At 37.6% G+C, this 16,992-nt stretch overlaps 2 protein-coding genes across 3 annotated transcripts; one reads left to right on the forward strand and one right to left on the reverse strand.

Moving 5' to 3' along the window:
• Positions 1-1,698: 1,698 nt before the first annotated feature.
• Positions 1,699-11,115, forward strand: LOC109243027 (RHOMBOID-like protein 10, chloroplastic). 2 transcript variants are annotated; one of them, XM_019409918.1, is made up of 9 exons: positions 1,699-1,962; positions 7,676-7,929; positions 8,179-8,233; positions 8,320-8,400; positions 8,480-8,576; positions 8,669-8,736; positions 9,188-9,286; positions 9,583-9,624; positions 10,521-11,115. In XM_019409918.1, the coding sequence occupies exons 1-9, from the start codon at positions 1,798-1,800 to the stop codon at positions 10,665-10,667; spliced, it is 1,008 nt and encodes a 335-aa protein (XP_019265463.1). In that variant the 5' UTR covers positions 1,699-1,797; the 3' UTR covers positions 10,668-11,115. The 2 variants fall into 2 exon arrangements, with proteins under 2 accessions (XP_019265463.1, XP_019265464.1); XM_019409919.1 differs by lacking the exon at positions 10,521-11,115 and adding an exon at positions 10,036-10,490.
• Positions 11,116-11,350: 235 nt separating this feature from the next.
• Positions 11,351-16,689, reverse strand: LOC109243028. Its single transcript, XM_019409920.1, has 5 exons — positions 16,087-16,689; positions 14,862-14,971; positions 14,402-14,770; positions 12,282-12,933; positions 11,351-11,922 (listed from the first exon to the last, which is right to left on the reverse strand). Exons 1-5 carry the CDS (start codon positions 16,319-16,321, stop codon positions 11,843-11,845), a joined length of 1,446 nt encoding a protein of 481 aa, XP_019265465.1. The 5' UTR covers positions 16,322-16,689; the 3' UTR covers positions 11,351-11,842.
• Between the last annotated feature and the right edge of the window lie 303 nt (positions 16,690-16,992).

The following is a 16,992-nucleotide window of genomic DNA, read 5'->3' on the forward strand; positions in this document are numbered from 1 at the left end:
TAGTTCAGATCCAGATAGTTTTGAATCTGAATCAGATCTTGAAGGGGAGGGTGATCCTGTATCTGATGATGATGTAGATGCTATGGGACAGTTAAGGGGAAGAAAAAAAAAAAATAGAGTGGTTTATGATCCTTTTGTCAAAGTTGTTACTTGGCAATTAGGGATGGTATTTGAGAATGTGAAGGAATTTAGAGAAGCAGTTACCAAGTATCCTCTAAAGAAAGGTATTCAACTAGTACTATTAATAAACGGGAATGAGAGGTGCATCCGGTTAAGAAAAAGAGCAGCATCCGGTTCCAAACGGGTCAGAAGGGTGATTTTGTAAATACAATAATATTGAATAATTTCCATTGGCTGATAAAGGCGGTTTCTGTAGCTGCCTTGACAGCTTATATCCCTAATAATGGGCAATCTTACACTTTTGATTACGTCATTTATTTAATATCATTCATGCGGGCTCTTGGCTACTGTGAAAATCCTTAATAGCCCAGTAGCTCCGTTACTTTGTGTTATTTGTCTTTTCTCTTTCTAACTTTTCAAAACATGAGATTTCCTAGCCACTAATAATCATAGCATTAGATCCAATTAAGAAAATGAAACTAAATGGCCTTGAAAGCATCTACGCTTAATTAGAATTAAGTTTTGTTTAAATAAAATTAACATGGAAATTTATAAGGCAAAGGGAGTACTTTCATGTTGTATTGTATATTTGTATTCTTATCAAATATCTAAATTAAATCTTTTACTAAAATATACGCCTAGAGCCCGTTTGAACATAAGAATTTTTTCACTTTTTTCAAAATTAGTGTTTGAGTAAATGTCTACAAACTTCTATTACAAATTCTTTGGTATTCAATTCTAAACAAATGTCTACAAACATTTGTATAGAATTCTTCATTGTTTTATTTTACATGATGTCTTTAATTACAAGAAACTTTATTTGTCGTATACTATAATATAGTTATAGCGATATGATATTGTTGGAATTTGTAATAGTTTTTTTTCTAAAATAAAAGGTGGTCTGGAAAAGGCAAAGATAAATAACTAAGTCAACTTTTTTTTTCTTCACTTCTAACTAATTTATTTACTTATGATCATGTATATCACATTCATATGTTTGGAAATTTAATTTAAAGGTCTTAAAAGATGATATTGTTTAGCTATAAATGTTTGACGAGAAGAGCATAAAAGTCACATTTAAATAGATTATAAAAAGGTTCATTTATGAAATGAAAACTTTGTTACAATGTACAAAGATTTGACAAAATTTTATATATCCACTTTTTTTTTGCCTGTGTCTCCTCATTATATAAAAAATATTATTCTGGTGTGTACAAAAAAAATTATAAGATGTAGTTGCCACCTTTTCAATATCAGATTATCTAATCAACTTATTTTGCTTACTATATTCTCTTAAATAAAAATTAGAAAACTACAAAATTTAACAGGTCAAATAGGATAAACATGCCAAGGCTCAGTTGGATTTGAAAACTTGGTATATAGGTATTCTAAACAAAATCTACCTAGAAAAAAAGATTATTCATTTCAATAAAAGTCAAAAATAAGAAAATAATTATTTTTTCAGCTTTCAGTTACTCTTGCAAGCTTTACTTTTTAAATTGGAACCGGGCTTTGCATGAGCTACAAATAACTAGTTATTTACAATAATACAATAGAACTATACGGAGGCGTCTGCAATTATCACAAAGTAGGAGGGACGTTAGAGCAACTTAACTCGAATACCACTCGTTAAAATAGCGGGTATTTGGTTCGGGTTTAAGAAGTTTACGGAGCAAAATGGAAATGGCGGGTTGGGCAGCTCTACCATCCAATAATCGAAAGTTTACCCACACATGGGGTCCCACAACCAGCCACCTCATCACCAACGCCGCCGCTCTCCGCCTCGGCGACTTCCTCCACCGCCGTATCCGCCTCACTTATCTACTTCAAACTTCTATCAAGGTAACTTTTTGGATTGCGTTTCTTATGAATTTGCTGTTGGTACAACACAAACAATTCGTGGTTAATAGTCAATCTAGGAGCCAAGCTCGAAGAAGGTGCTGGCTAGTCAAGCAAGGCTTTGCGAGAGTTTAGCTAAAATGTAGAAGAGATTTAGGAAGAAGAAAGTATGCTGATTATTCATTGGTCTCATTGATTACAATTCACTCAGCTATATAGAATTTGATTCTAGGAAGATTCTAGACTAACTAACTTTTAACTACCTTGTAACTACTTTCTAACAAACAAACTAACTAATAACAAATTCTGCCATGTCAGCATTCAGTTAGTTATTGTCTTTATTGCTCACTGCATTTGCTCTCGTTTCTCTTCTGCTCTCTTCTGCTAACTTGTATCAATACCTCCCCCTCAAGACAATCCTTGACCTCAAGGATTAAAGGTGGAAACCTGGTCCGAAGCTCCTGCAAATACTCCCAAGTAGCAGCATCAGCCTCCAAGCCTGACCACTTAACCTTCACTTGGCACACAGCTTTATTCCCTTTTTTTAACCAACCTTCGTGCCAATACTGCTTCTGGTTGAGGACAGTGAGGACTAGATAGATGAAGTATAGGAGGATGGTTGATAACAGTAGGTACCTCATGACACTTTTTCAATTGTGAAACGTGGAAAGTGGGATGAATAAGAACATCAGCAGGCATGAGCAACCTGTAGGCAACTGATCCCACCTTTGCAGCAATAGGATAAGGTCCATAATACTTGGCAGCAAGCTTGTTGAAAGGCCTGATGGCTATTGATATCTGTCTATAAGGTTGTAGCTTGAGATACACCTAATCCCCTTCTTCAAATGACCTCTCAGATCTATGTTTATTAGCTGTATCTCTCATTCTCTGCTGAGCTCTAGCCAGATGGAACTTCAGCAACTGAATAATAGCTTCACGTGCTTCTAATGTTCTGTCAACCATTTCTACATCTGTATCACCACTTAGGTAAGGTAAATGAATAGGAGGTTTCTGACCATATAAAGCTTCATAGGGAGTACATTTAATAGTAGAATGATAGGTAGTATTATACCACCATTCTGCCAAAGGAAGGTACTTGGCCCAATCCTTAGGACTATCCGAGCAAAAGCACCTCAGATATGTCTCTAAGGTTCTATTCACCACCTCTGATTGACCATCTGTCTGAGGGTGATATGCAGTAGATCTTTGCAATGTACACCCTGCAGAGAAAAGAGCTCCTGCCAAAAAGAACTCAGAAATATTGGGTCTCTATCACTAGTTATAGTGAGTGGCATCCCATGCAGTTTAAAGACCTGATCCAGGAAACATTGAGCCACAGTTTGAGCATTATAAGGGTGCTGCAAACTTAAAAAGTGGCTAGCTTTAGTTAATCTGTCCACCACCACCTAAATAACCTCCTTACCCTGTGATTTAGGAAGACCTTCAATAAAATCCATACAAACGTCAGTCCATACTCCTGTGGGAATAGGTAGAGGTTGTATCCACCCAGGTGAAGCAGCAGCATCATACTTATGCCTTTGACACACATCACATCTGTTTATGAAATCCCTAACATCTGCCACCAAATTTTTCCAATAGAATAGGGATTGCAACCTTTTAATAGTAACATCCATACCAGAATGCCCACCCTGTGTAGTGCTGTGCCACAAGGTAATAATGTGCTTCTTTAGTTGCTGATTATTACCAATAACCAGTCTGCCCTTCAACCTAAGTTGGTTGTTGAACCAAGTGTATGACTTATGAGGTTGATTCTGCAATTTGGCTATCAACTCTTGCAGATCATGATCCTCCCTCCATGAAGACTGAATCTGTGTAAAAATAGACTCATGAGGAGTCAATAATGAAATAGCTAATAACTCAGCATCTGGTTTCCTTGATAAAGCATCTGCAGCTTTATTCTCCGATCCCTTCTTATATTCAATAGTAAAATCCAAAGCCATCAACTTGGAAATTCCAGCCACCTGAAAATCAATATGCATCTGTTGCTCTAACAAATGCTTCAATGCTTTCTGATCTGTCTTCACTATAAAATGGTTTCCCATTAGATAGTGTGACAATTTAGTGACAGCAAAAATGAGTGCAAGCAGTTCCCTATCATAAACTGATAAAGCCTGATGCCTGTAAGCTAAGGACTTGCTTATATAGGCAATAGGATGACCTTGCTGCATCAGTACAGCACCTATCCCTTTCCCACTAGCATCTGTTTCAATAGTAAATGGTTTAGCATAGTCTGGCATAGCCAACACAGGAGCTGAAACTAAGGCCTGCTTTAAAGCATTAAAAGCAGCAGTAGCCTCAGTACTCCACACAAAACTATCCTTTTTCAACAAATCATGCAATGGTCTGCAAATGGTTCCAAAGCCTTGAATGAATCTTCTGTAATAGCCTGCAAGGCCTAGGAATCCCCTCAGCTGTTTAATGTTGACTGGTGTAGGCCAGTCTTGCACAGCAGCAATCTTCTTAGGATCTGTGGCTACACCTTCAGCACTGATAAAATGGCCAAGGTATTCCACCTTAGCTACTCCAAAAGCACACTTTGACATCTTAGCATACAACTGATGCTGTTTCATCAACTCTAATACAGCCTTTACATGAGCCACATGAGTAACTACATCCTTGCTATAGATCAAAATATCATCAAAAAACACCAACACTGATTTCCTTAGCAAGGGCTTGAAAACAGCATTCATCAAACTTTGAAAAGAAGAAGGAGCATTGGTCAATCCAAAGGGCATAACCAAGAATTCATAATGTCCTTCATGAGTCCTAAAGGCAGTTTTGTTGACATCCCCTTCAGCCATTCTCAACTGGTGATAACCAGCCCTGAGGTCTATTTTTGAGAAAACCTCAGCACCATGTAACTCATCTAATAGGTCCTCAATCATAGGAATAGGGAACTTATCCTTTATGGTCATTTGATTGAGACTCCTATAGTCAACACAAAGCCTCCAGCTACCATCCTTTTTCCCCACCAAGACTACTGGAGAAGCATAAGGACTACTGCTGTGCTGAATCACCCCTTGATCCAACATCTCTTGTACCAACTTCTCAATTATGTCTTTCTTAATCCCAGGGTACCTACAAGGTCTCTTATTCACAGGATTAGAAGCTTCCTTAAGAGGAATTCTGTGATCAAAAGAACCCCTATGAGGTGGTAATGTAGTAGGTGGTTCAAATACCCTCTCACACTGTTTAATAAGAGCTGCTAATTCTGGCAATTGGTCACCTCTTGGTATAGCCTGTATACTGTGACAATGAATACCACTAGCCTCACTATCTAAAGACATCATAAAGAATTGAGCTTCATCACTACTCTTCTTGACCAAACTCTTAACCTTGGCAGTCTTGAGTTGGTCATTAGCACCCCTCAGAACATGTTTCTTACCTTGGTATATGAATTCAATTGTTCTCTTTTTAAAATCAAACAATATCCTTCCTAAGGTATTCAACCATTGAACTCCCAATACAATATCTATGTTGCCCAATGGTAGTAGTAGAAAATCAGAAGAGAAAGTAGTACCTTGCAGCAACCATTTCATATCCTTGCAAACTGAGGCAGTCTGCACCTTCCTACCATCTGCAACACTAACAGATTGCCTCTGAATTGAACAAGCTCTGCAGCCCATTTTAGCAGCTACTGATTCATCAATAAAGTTGTGAGTGCTCCCAGTATCTATCAACACCTGCAATGGCCTTTTCTCATGGTAACCAGTGACTCTTATGGTCTGATACCCTGCTGCACCTGTGAAGGCTTGCAGTGATATAGCCATAAACTCAGTTGAGTCTACCATATCTTCAGTCACCATCTCTACTTCATCCACCTCTAACTCTTCATCTTCTGTCACTTCTACCAAATACAATTGTTTGTTGTTCTTACACTTGTGGCCTGGTATATACTTTTCATCACAAAAGGAACATAGGCCCTTAGATCTTTTCTCATCCATTTCAGCTGCACTCAACCTCCTTCCAGGAGGTCTGTTGTTCTTTGTAAAGTTAGGTTCAAAAGGCTTTTTGATAGTGGAGTTTGGTGTTTGGCTCTTTGAATTATACTGGAGTTTGCTGTTATTTGGATTAGGTAGAAGGCCAGAACTGTTACTCAACCTAGGCTTAAATCCCCATGACTCAGCCTGAGCCTCAAACACTTCTTCTTGCAACCTAGCAATCTTATAAGCTTGTAACAAGGTTCTGGGAGATTGAATTCTAACAGTCTTGTTCAATTCTGGTTTTAAGCCCCCAAAAAAACAACTGATTGCATTTTCATTAGACAAATTAACACCAGTTAAGAGCCTATCAAATTCTGCCTGGTAGTCCCTAACACTACCAGTTTGTTGCAGATTTTTCAATGCCTCCATGTGATCTTCGAACCCATCCCCAAACCTTTCATTCAATGCTAACACATACTCAGTCCAAGTGGGATCTAGCACAGAATTTCTAGATCTCATGAATGACCTATGCCAAGCAATGGCCTCTCCATCAAAATGGATAGAAGCTACCTTAACTCTTTGATCAAAAGCAACTTCATCCATAGAGAAGAATTGATCAACCTTATACAACCAATTTTTTAAGTCTATTCCAGCAAATCGAGAAAATTCTAGTTTAGAATATCGAGTAAAATGGTTACTATTATGATTCGTACCTTGCTGAACTTCTCTGCCTCTGCCTTCCTGCTGAGGATCCATCGACCCAGTTCTAACATTTGAAGATTCAGCCCTCAATGTTTCCCTTTCCTTTCTTTTTTGATTCATCACTCCCATCGATTCCTTCAACTCCAACAACTCCTTATCAGTCTGTACATTGTACTCATTGATAACCATCATCGCATCCATCAATTTCTGCAACTGCTCGTGAATGGCAGTTAGCTTTTCATCCAACTCATCCATGTTTTTCTCTGAATTTTTGCTGCGAGTCATGAATCCAGTTGCCAAGGATCGTGAGCTCTGATACCAATTGGTACAACACAAACAATTCGTGGTTAATAGTCAATCTAGGAGCTAAGCTCGAAGAAGGTGCTAGCTAGTCAAGCAAGGCTTTGCGAGAGTTTAGCTAAAATGTAGAAGAGATTTAGGAAGAAGAAAGTATGCTGATTATTCATTGGTCTCATTGATTACAATTCACTCAGCTATATAGAATTTGATTCTAGGAAGATTCTAGACTAACTAACTTTTAACTACCTTGTAACTACTTTCTAACAAACAAACTAACTAATAACAAATTCTGCCATGTCAGCATTCAGTTAGTTATTGTCGTTATTGCTCACTGCATTTGCTCTCGTTTCTCTTCTGCTCTCTTCTGCTAACTTGTATCAGCTGTGGCTTGTTGATCCTTGCAGTGTTTATAAAGTTAAATGCTTTTTTTCCTGTGGTTTCAATTGATTTGATCAAACTCAGTTCAATGTGATTATATTGCTCAAATTCATGATATAATTATTTAATCACTTGGGATAATGGATTAGTAACTAATTGGTGCTGCACACGCTAATGCTTTGTGACAACGGGTGCCAATTCAGTATAAAAGTATATATTTTAAATATTTTCAACGTCTTAAACTAGCTGTGCTTGAAAAGTTCTTGTAAATTCTTACCTTGGTTGAAACATCGTCTGATTTGCTTTGATGTTATACATGTCTCCTTATCCCAGCAGTCTCATGAAATTCTGGAAATGCAAAGTTCTTAACCACCATTTTGGTTGCTATACAGCATATTTATTGTCATGGTCATGGGCCTAAATTGAAGGATGTATGGCATAAATGGACCATTGACGTTACTGGATTCAATATCCTTCAATGGTCACGGGATGTCTTATCTGGCGCACACACGAACTTATTATTCTTCAATGCTGATGAAAGTAGAAGGGAATTCAAACAATTTCAGAAGTCATTCTCAAAGTCGTCTAGATCATTCTTTTCTAGTGAAAGAAAATGGACCAACATATTCCTTGCTCTTAACATATTGTAAGTTTAGTATTCTTAACCAAAATGGAGCAAATACGATGATATTATTTTTATCTTGGATTAATATTTATATAAGTCAAGTCGATCTTTTTCCCCTTCGCCGCTCAGAATGAAGAAAAAGGCCTTCTTGCAAATATCAGGAAAAAGTAGAACCCGTAAAAGGGCGCCTTTTGAATATGGTTTTGATTGGTACAGGGGACAAAGAGCTTATTGTTACACAGAGAACTAACAATTTCTATCTCACTACAGGGTCTATATTGCACAAGTTGCAACTGATGGAAAGCTTTTATTTTGGGGAGCCAAGGTTAGACTGGATTAAAAGTGTGAAATTGCTGAATTAATTTCTTCCATATCAACAATATTCACATGGTTCATTGATATGTTTTGCAGATTAACAGTCTTATTAACAAAGGGCAATTATGGAGGCTGATTACTTCTTCATTTTTGCATGCAAATATAGGCCATCTCTTGGTTTGACTTGATTCACGTTTTCTAGATTCCTAAATCTATCTTTGCTTAAGGTTTTAAAGCAGACGTGGATTCTTTTCAGGTTAATTGTTATTCATTGAATTCTGTTGGGCCTGGTGTTGAAAAAATCAGTGGCCCTAGAAGATATGTTGTGTTGTATTTGACATCTGCAATTGCAAGTAATGACACATCACCATATAAGACATTCGTATTTCAAAGAAGTAATTCCTATTATACTGTGATTCTGATTGCATCTTCTGAAAGAGATCAGGTTCAGCTATGAGTTACTGGCTTAGCAAGGCACCTGCAGTTGGTGCCTCAGGGGCAATTTTGGGATTAGTAAGTTCTGCTCTCCTTTTTCAGTTTTAATGGACTTGCTATTATGGTGCAGGCAGCTGGGGTTACCATCTCATGCTATTTCATGATTTTTTATCACTTACATTGTCCAACTCTTTGATCTCTAAATGTATGTGCTTATGTGGACTCATTTGTATGTAATTGTTCTCCGGACACTTGATGTGTAAATCCCATTGGCATTTTACTGGGAAAATTAACTTGCCTTCTAGTTTTTTTTGATAAGGTAAAAGTTAACTTTCCTTCTAGTTGTATGTAGTTTAGGAAAAATAATGCCTCTTTTGTTTCAGTTATCATGAGAATACTTGGGATACTGAAGTTATGTTTCTGGCCTCTACAAGGATCTATTTGTCACAATAGCAGTCAATTAGACTTATTGCTTTTTCATTTATCAGGTTATGAAATACTGATATCCATGTTTTCGTGTCATTACCAGGTTGGATCTTTTGCAGTGTTTGTTTTGAGGCATAGAGGCATGGTAAAAGGCACTGAGGGGGATCTTCGATATATAGCAAATGTGATTGTTTTAAATATGGTAAAGTACTATATCATCTATTCAGCTCCAGGCCCTTTTGTTGGCATTCACCATGCGAGTGATAGAGAGCATAACTTGTTATTAAGCATATTCTCCAAAAGTGTATATTCTTGTGAACTTTCATAGGTTGAAGCGCTAAATAGTGGTTTAAGAATTTTGAAGTGTATCATGAGGGATGCTCATATCTCTGTGTACCATAATACTTGCATGTTTACTGATTCACAAGTGTCAAGTTTGATCTCTTTTCTTAATATTTTTTCCTTGTTCATCAACTGCTGGCAACCATTTCTTTGCAGGCTATTGGACTACTGAACAAAGGGATCGACAACTGGGGACATGTAAGTATAGAAATATTTAACTTCTGCATCGTTTTCTCAATTTTGATATTTTCTTTTCACCAAGGCGAAGGGGAGCGTTGGAGCAACGGTAAAGTTGTCTCCGTTTGTGACCTATAGGTCACGGGTTTGAGCCGTGGAAGCAGCCACTAATGCTTGCATTAGGGTAGGCTGTCTACATCACACCCCTTAGGGTGCGACCCTTCCCCGAATCCTGCGTGAATGCGGGATGCCTTGTGCACCGGGCTGCCCTTTGTTCACCAAAGCTCGTGCTTTTGCCACATTACTGGATGAGCCTGCTTTTGATTTGTAATGACAATCAATGGCACTCCAGCAGCTCCTACATCATCTTCCCTTTCTTGTTGAGGAGTAACCTGTCTTCTTTTCTATTCTGTTGCTCTTATTAATTCCCAGCAAGAGAAAAGAACAAAGAGCAACAGGAAATCAAGATCTCTGCCCATAAAATATTCACTTCAACCATTCCGCAAGCCATATTTTAAGAGCTTAAATTTTGAGGATGCAAAATCTCTGGGGCTCTTATGATTTGACAAAGGATTATTCATCTTGTGAAAGGCGGTTTCCGCTTATTGTAGTGCATTTTGCAAGGTCCATGCTTGCTACCAAATCTGTATTCAAAGAGAAGAAAGTATTATGGGAAGACATTTCATTCCTCTTATGTTCACGTACTCACATCCTTTTCTTCTTCTTCAAACTTCCTCCTCCCCCTCCGCTACCTTGTTCTGTTTTCCTTGTGTTTTTTCTGCCTTCCACTTTGTTTTAAATGCATGTAGAAGTGTTTAACAAGTAAATACATGCATTCAAGTCAAAAAATTGCTTTGCATTGGAATATGTATTAATGGTTGTGAAACTTTCTAAGTGTTCTCTCATGAACATTCCAGCTTGGAGGCTTAATAGGAGGAGCAGCAGCGTCATGGCTTCTTGGCCCAGCGTGGAAGATTCAATCCATCTCCAGTGAAGGACGACGAGTTTTTGCTGACACGGCACCAATTTTCTCTATTATTCGAACTAAAAGGGACAAGTCATAATCCCTACTATTCAACTGCTAGTGTGCCAGCTAACATGACTCGAGCCTTGACCGCGTGCAATATTACTGATTTTTCCAATACATGCGAAAAAGTGGCGTCCATTGATTCATACACTTGTGGTAATTATCCAGTTCACAGGTCTGTGCTGTATATAATTTGCGTTTGAACAGGGACTATGTGACCAGAAAAAGATGAGGGGCAAATTAGATGTCGTACTTGTCACGTTCATTAACTACAGATGGAGGCCTGATAAGCTTTATTGCACCTCTGTTTACCCGTCATTATTTAGGTTTTTTGGCAGATGTCGAGGTTGTTGGTCTGTTATTTAATGTACACTTTCACCACGAGACTTCAAACTACATCCATTTGTAAAATAATCCAGTTACGAAGTGTTCGATATTTTGTTAATTTTTTGGATTCAAATGTCAATATCTTATTCTTTGTTAAATGTGTGGAAGAGGATCCATTTTCCATCCGAGATACTTTGCAAGTTCAGGTGTCTTAATCGAGTTCATGAAATTTGGTTCACATTATGAACTTGACTATTTGCAAGTCGTGCTCATTTTAAATGCTTAATTGACCATATAAGCAGTTTCTGAACTAAGCGACACTAACAGAGTGCCACCGAAAATTTCTCGGTAATCCCAGAAAACAGAACAATACCAATCAGTAGTTTGGAACAATAGACAGAGAAAGCCAAAAGGCTGCTATTTTTATCTGATTGAAGTTCAGCACATCAAAAGCAGCTAATTACAGTTTAAGGTAAGAATATACATCATGTGTAGTGAAGTTATATAATGAGTTGTTGCATGTTTTGCAGCTTGTTCAAGAAGAACCAACACATCTTACGACTGGTATCTCCTTGAAAACCTGCAGATGAGCACTTATCTGAAACTGTTGTTTTCCTGAGTAGTCATTCCCTTCGGGAAGAAACATCTTTTAATGTCTTTCATGTGAAGTAATTGTGTCAATTAGAGGCCTGCCACCTTTTGGCTTTGACCTGTGATTTCTTCTGTTCATATAGGGTTAACATGGCTTATCATGGTAACCACAAACTAACCGGCAAATGCTAGAATCCTAGTCAAATAAAGCTGCTTGTTGCTAAGTATACTTCTCTCTTCTTCTTTGAAAATGAGAATTTCTTGTAGAAAGAGAACATGACATTGTCACCATGTTCAACTAAGGATGTGAAGTACTGCCAATCCAAATAACCAGAATAAGCAAATCTCCTTATAAGAAAAGCCAGGTGCAAAAGCTGCAAGAAACAAAGCGTCAATAGGACACTTGAAACCAAAACAAACAGTTAATGAGGGGCACAAATATACAACAGATTCCTACAATACTATATCACAAGGTCCGCACGGACATGGTCAACATGGTTGCCATGAAAGAGCTTCCTCCTTTTTCATTTTATTTCTCACTACCTCTAAAGCAGAATCTGCTGTAGCTAAAGACATATCACTTGAGACATCTTAAAGTCACCAACTCCCTAATGGTTCTTAGCCATTCAAACAAATGATAGATGCTACCACTAGGTAAAAGCAAGTCAAAATGACAACAATGAATCATTGTGATTGCATGAATATAAACATCAAGTAAAGAGGAGAAACTTACATGATGATGAAGATGAGATTGAGGAAGACATTAGTGGAGGAGATATGTTGCGTCTTACATTCATCGTGTTACCAGAGCCATATGATTCAGCAGATAAAGGAGAAGGAGAAGGACCAGGACCAGGACTGGGAGCATATGGTGATGGGCTTACTGCAATTCTGGAACTACTTGAACATGGACCAGTATTTGTCACAGGAGAGGGTGGATCAGCCATGGGAGATGGAGAACTGGTAGGCTCTTTTCCACGAGTTGAGCTACAATGAAGCCTACCATGTGATCGTAGGAACCTATGACAGTTGGGCAAGGGAGCTGGAGATGGAGATGGAGATGAAGAAACAGCTGGTGATGGGGAAGGTGATGGCCACAAAGGTTCATTTGGAGAAGGAGCTGGAGTTGGAGCAGGAGGAAGAGTTGGTGGGGCAGCGTCAACAGTACGGTTTAGAAAGGAAGATAAACTTACTTGCTTCACTTTACCAAAAATAGAGTTATCAAGGCCAAGATTAGTTGCAGGAACAGATCCCATAATTTTTTGAGCCAATTGTTGTAACCTCTGAGCCGGTATCCTCCCAGAATCTGAATATACTGAAGCTTCGACAATAACTGGCGGATCTTTAGTAGAGCCAATTTTATTTGTTACCTGTAAAAATACATGCTGACAGAAAATAAAAGAAAAACAAGTCAGATATGACAATCAAATTCACAAATGTACTATGGTAAACAGCATGAACCAAAAGAAGCAAGTAACATCTGCACCCACTTTTATATTTTCCAGACAAGGAAAAATGAAAAATAGGATGGGAAAAAGCAGCAAAATTGACATTCCTAGCACAAAAACATATCAACTTGCCCATAGGGAGTTAGATAACTTTGATAGCACATCAGTACAGGGTGGCAGATAGTTGATATAGCTTGTTCCAAATATTTGGAAAGGAATGGCCGAGGCTGGGATGCAAGCATGACAACTAAATTTGTTTCAATCTTATCATAGGATTCTCAATATAATCCGCGCAAATGCTGCAGAAATTATATTACTACATCTCATGCAGTTTTGTCTTATGACCAAATGTCTATAGAATATTAAGTATATTTTCATCGCATTTACCCCTTTTCTATCTCATTTTCAGTAATATTGAACTGCTAATGACAGCCTCAGCAAAGGAAAAACATTTCTAGAAACTCCTGACAACAGACCTATTATACATATTTTCTGACAGGGAAATCTTATTAAAACCGGATACACCAAGATCTCTGACATATATCCAGCAAAGTTTTAGTTTTTTGACAAACATTGATCTCTCTATTCACCATTTAAGAAAGAAACTTCAGACACACATGTTGTGTATCATTATGTTCCTTTTAGCATCAAGTAGGAACTGCAATTCAGATACCACCCAATGAATAGCTAAAAGAAAAAGAATGAGGAATATGACTTCTTTCTTCTGTAGTGATTCATCTAAGCTTTTGTGTAGTGTATTTATAATGTGAAGAGGAGAATCGTCACAAAGAAAAGAGAAAATAAAGGACTATGCGTCGAAATAGAATATCTACTCTACTATTAAAACATCTGTGGATAACACACAGCAGAAGAAAAATACACAGTTCGTACGCAAAAAGTAAAGAAACTCGTTCTAAAAGGTAAGGAAAAAACTATTGAAATGGAAGTTTCCTTGAAAGGAAATAAAAAAATCAAGAGCAAGCATGTGCACCACGGACCAAATGAAAAATCAAGAAATAAAACTGCATATGTCATTTGATGTGTTTGTTTCCCATAAAAATGAACCATAGAACATTTCGAGAATGAGAAAAAAAAAGTATCATAGAACTAATCTGTTGAGTTAACTAGTAACATAACAGTAAAGCAACGACCAAGTGTTAAGGTGATTCCTAAGCCATGAAAAAGGACTAAGTCTAGACCTAAGAGAGGATGTATTAAGTAGACAAAGCATGGTCAAACTGCTTGGCATCAATGTGTTTGCATTCTTGCCTTAGTTCCAAAAAGAGTCCTGTCTAAAGTATGCCCAAGTCTTAGCTTTCAGATGCCTCCAAAATCTAAGCCCTTACAGCTCATCCAGAAATATCAACTCGAAAAGAAAAGAGATTTCATTTAAGTTATGATATACCTCATCCGTCCTGAGACGTAAGTAAAATTTCAGTTGTTCCTTCAGCTCAATAAAATTTTCCCTTATTTCATCGGTAGAATTATGGAGAGTAAAATTGAAGAGGATATCGGGTAGGTTCAAAAAGGATAAGCGCTCTGGCATCATAGTGATTCCACCAGGACATTTCAAGACCTCAAATGAAGACGGCCGTCCAAATATCGAGGAAGTCAGTGTCAAATTGGTATCTCGAAGATATAGATCTAATAAAGCAGACTTTAATAGACTTAAGGACACTGGAGTAATAGAGGAATCAACTGGATCCGGAAGAAAACCAAATGTTACGTCAGTCTGGTTAGCCACACCTGCTCCATGCACGGATAGGATTGCAACCTGAAAATTCCCATGTCAAGCTGACTTGCACTCTACCAAAACGAGACAGCATGTATAAACAACGACTTCAATTTTGAGGAAGGTTGCAAACCTTTAAGCCAGGGATAGCAATCTCTTCCAAAATATCATACTCCAGTCTTGCAATGTGGGGAACAATATCTGAAACTGGCTTCCCCAATCTGAAGTATGCTTGAGTAGTGGCTGAGAACAAAGGAACACAGCAACACTAAGAACTGATGATGGGTTAAAATACCAAAGGCGATAAATAAATGAATGGGAAATCAGTCTCCGCAGCTAACAAGATCTAAAAGGTCACCAATTCTTAGAGATTATCCACATCAATCAGTCACATAACAGTAAAATTTAAATAGGACATTATCCTTCATCTGGTAAACTAATAGGAAAATACTGAGACTACAATCAACACAGATACAAGCAAGGTCAAGAGCATTTCCACTTTCAACTAGAATTCCACCAGCCAACGGAAACACAAAGGTAATATAGTGTCTATTGACTATTACGGTCCAAACTTTTGCAGAAAGGAATAAAATTGTGAAGCAGACCTTACAGCACCACACCCCTATCAGAACAATCACGAGTAACCCCCGTGAAACAAAAAAGAAAGATTAACTTTACATCTGTGCTTCCAAAAGAAAGAAATTAGGACTTCCATTTATAAAAGCAAGATAAGATAGGGATCCATCTATCTTGATCAGTATTTTTATCTCCTTTACCCTTTTTCATTGAAGGCATCCCATCATAAAGCATCACCAAAATCCTAAGCAGCTAAGGAGGAAGTTCTTCGTTAAATTTTTACTAGCAGAAGAACGTCATCAAGCAAAATAATGTGCTTTTCTCATATTTTTTTGGTGAGCGTGAGCAGTTCAACTATCTTGTACAAATATTGATAGGAAGCGAACAGTATTCTGAATGTGGTGAGATGTGAAAAACTTATACATTTGAGCCTGTCCGGCTCAAGAGCAAGAAGCGAAGAGATTAATGCATACAAGTACATAGGACGATTAAGTCTAACAAAATTAAAACTCAGCGAAGCAGCAAACCGTAAATACAACAATCCTGATAAACAAAAACAACAGAGCCTACATACATGTATAAATAAGCCAAATAAAACAAAAAACATCCTGCTACTCAAACGGTACAAGGAGATACAACAATCAGCCAATCGATCAGTCAACTACAGCAAATACATAACTAATTCATCTAAAAGCCCTAATTGCACTACCCTAATTCATCTAAAAGCCCTAATTGCACTCTGCAATATTGCGATGAAACCCTAAAAGTACAAGGAAACTCACCGGCAAGTTTGATTGCCTCTTTGGCGTCAAATCCAGATGGCTTAGAACGATGTGGAAGGATCGAGAATAGGGCAGACAGAAAAAGGGCAATACTCAGTACCAAAACAACGATACACTTGAAACTGAAGATTCTAGAAAGACCCATCCAACATCTCCGACAGAAGAAGGTTCTAGAACCATCGATGTTCTGCTGCTGCTGCTGCAAAGGCAGTCTATGTCCTTGCAATTTCCCCATGTCCAGAGCATCTGTAGAAAATCTGTCTCTTTCTCTTTTCTCTCTCCCTATGTAAGAATTTCACTACTCTATACTTTCTTTCTCTCTCTAAGAATTTTCTCTGTCTAAAAGCTGGATTGACAACTGGGTCTACTCAAAGCCAAGCATATGCCTTTCTTTTGTTTACTATTTAGTTTCACAAATTACTAGTACTAATAATAGTACAATGAATGCCATTACACTTCACTCCCACTAAGCTAAAAAGCTTTCAAGTGAATATTTTTTAATTGGATTACAAAACGAATGATTGGGCAAAGCAAGCGTTGGGTAGAAGCAAAGGTGAAAGAGAAAGGAAGTAACAGAAAAAGGAGCGGATGGGGTGTTCTTGACAAAAATATTAGCAGAGTGGGATTACAAGGTGAAAAAATATTCCTCCCTACTTCAATTTAAATTTTCTTTTTTGGGTGTATATTAGCTGTCCTTTAAGATTTTTATACAATTTTTTTTTAAAAAAAATTAAGACTACGCAAATTGGAGTTAGGAAATAGGTACTAATACATATTTTTTATTTATTTAAAACGTCAAATTTTCTACACCAAACAATAACAAAAGAATCAGTGTAATAATATAGGTAGGATTCGGGGAAGTTAGTGTATATGCAGACCTTTACTCTTACCTTGAGAAGGTAGAGA

This window comes from Nicotiana attenuata, unplaced genomic scaffold, assembly GCF_001879085.1.
Source record: "Nicotiana attenuata strain UT unplaced genomic scaffold, NIATTr2, whole genome shotgun sequence".
Classification (NCBI taxonomy): domain Eukaryota; kingdom Viridiplantae; phylum Streptophyta; class Magnoliopsida; order Solanales; family Solanaceae; genus Nicotiana; species Nicotiana attenuata.

Coding starts and splice junctions, on each gene's coding strand:
- LOC109243027 (XM_019409918.1), top strand. CDS start 1,798: ATGGAAATGGCGGGTTGGGCAGCTCTACCATCCAATAATCGAAAGTTT. Junction 1,963..7,675: donor TACTTCAAACTTCTATCAAG/GTAACTTTTTGG, acceptor GTTGCTATACAG/CATATTTATTGTCATGGTCA. Junction 8,737..9,187: donor CAGGGGCAATTTTGGGATTA/GTAAGTTCTGCT, acceptor TGTCATTACCAG/GTTGGATCTTTTGCAGTGTT.
- LOC109243028 (XM_019409920.1), bottom strand. CDS start 16,321: ATGGGGAAATTGCAAGGACATAGACTGCCTTTGCAGCAGCAGCAGCAG. Junction 14,972..16,086: donor AGAGGCAATCAAACTTGCCG/GTGAGTTTCCTT, acceptor CTTTGTTCTCAG/CCACTACTCAAGCATACTTC. Junction 12,934..14,401: donor TACGTCTCAGGACGGATGAG/GTATATCATAAC, acceptor ATTTTCTGTCAG/CATGTATTTTTACAGGTAAC.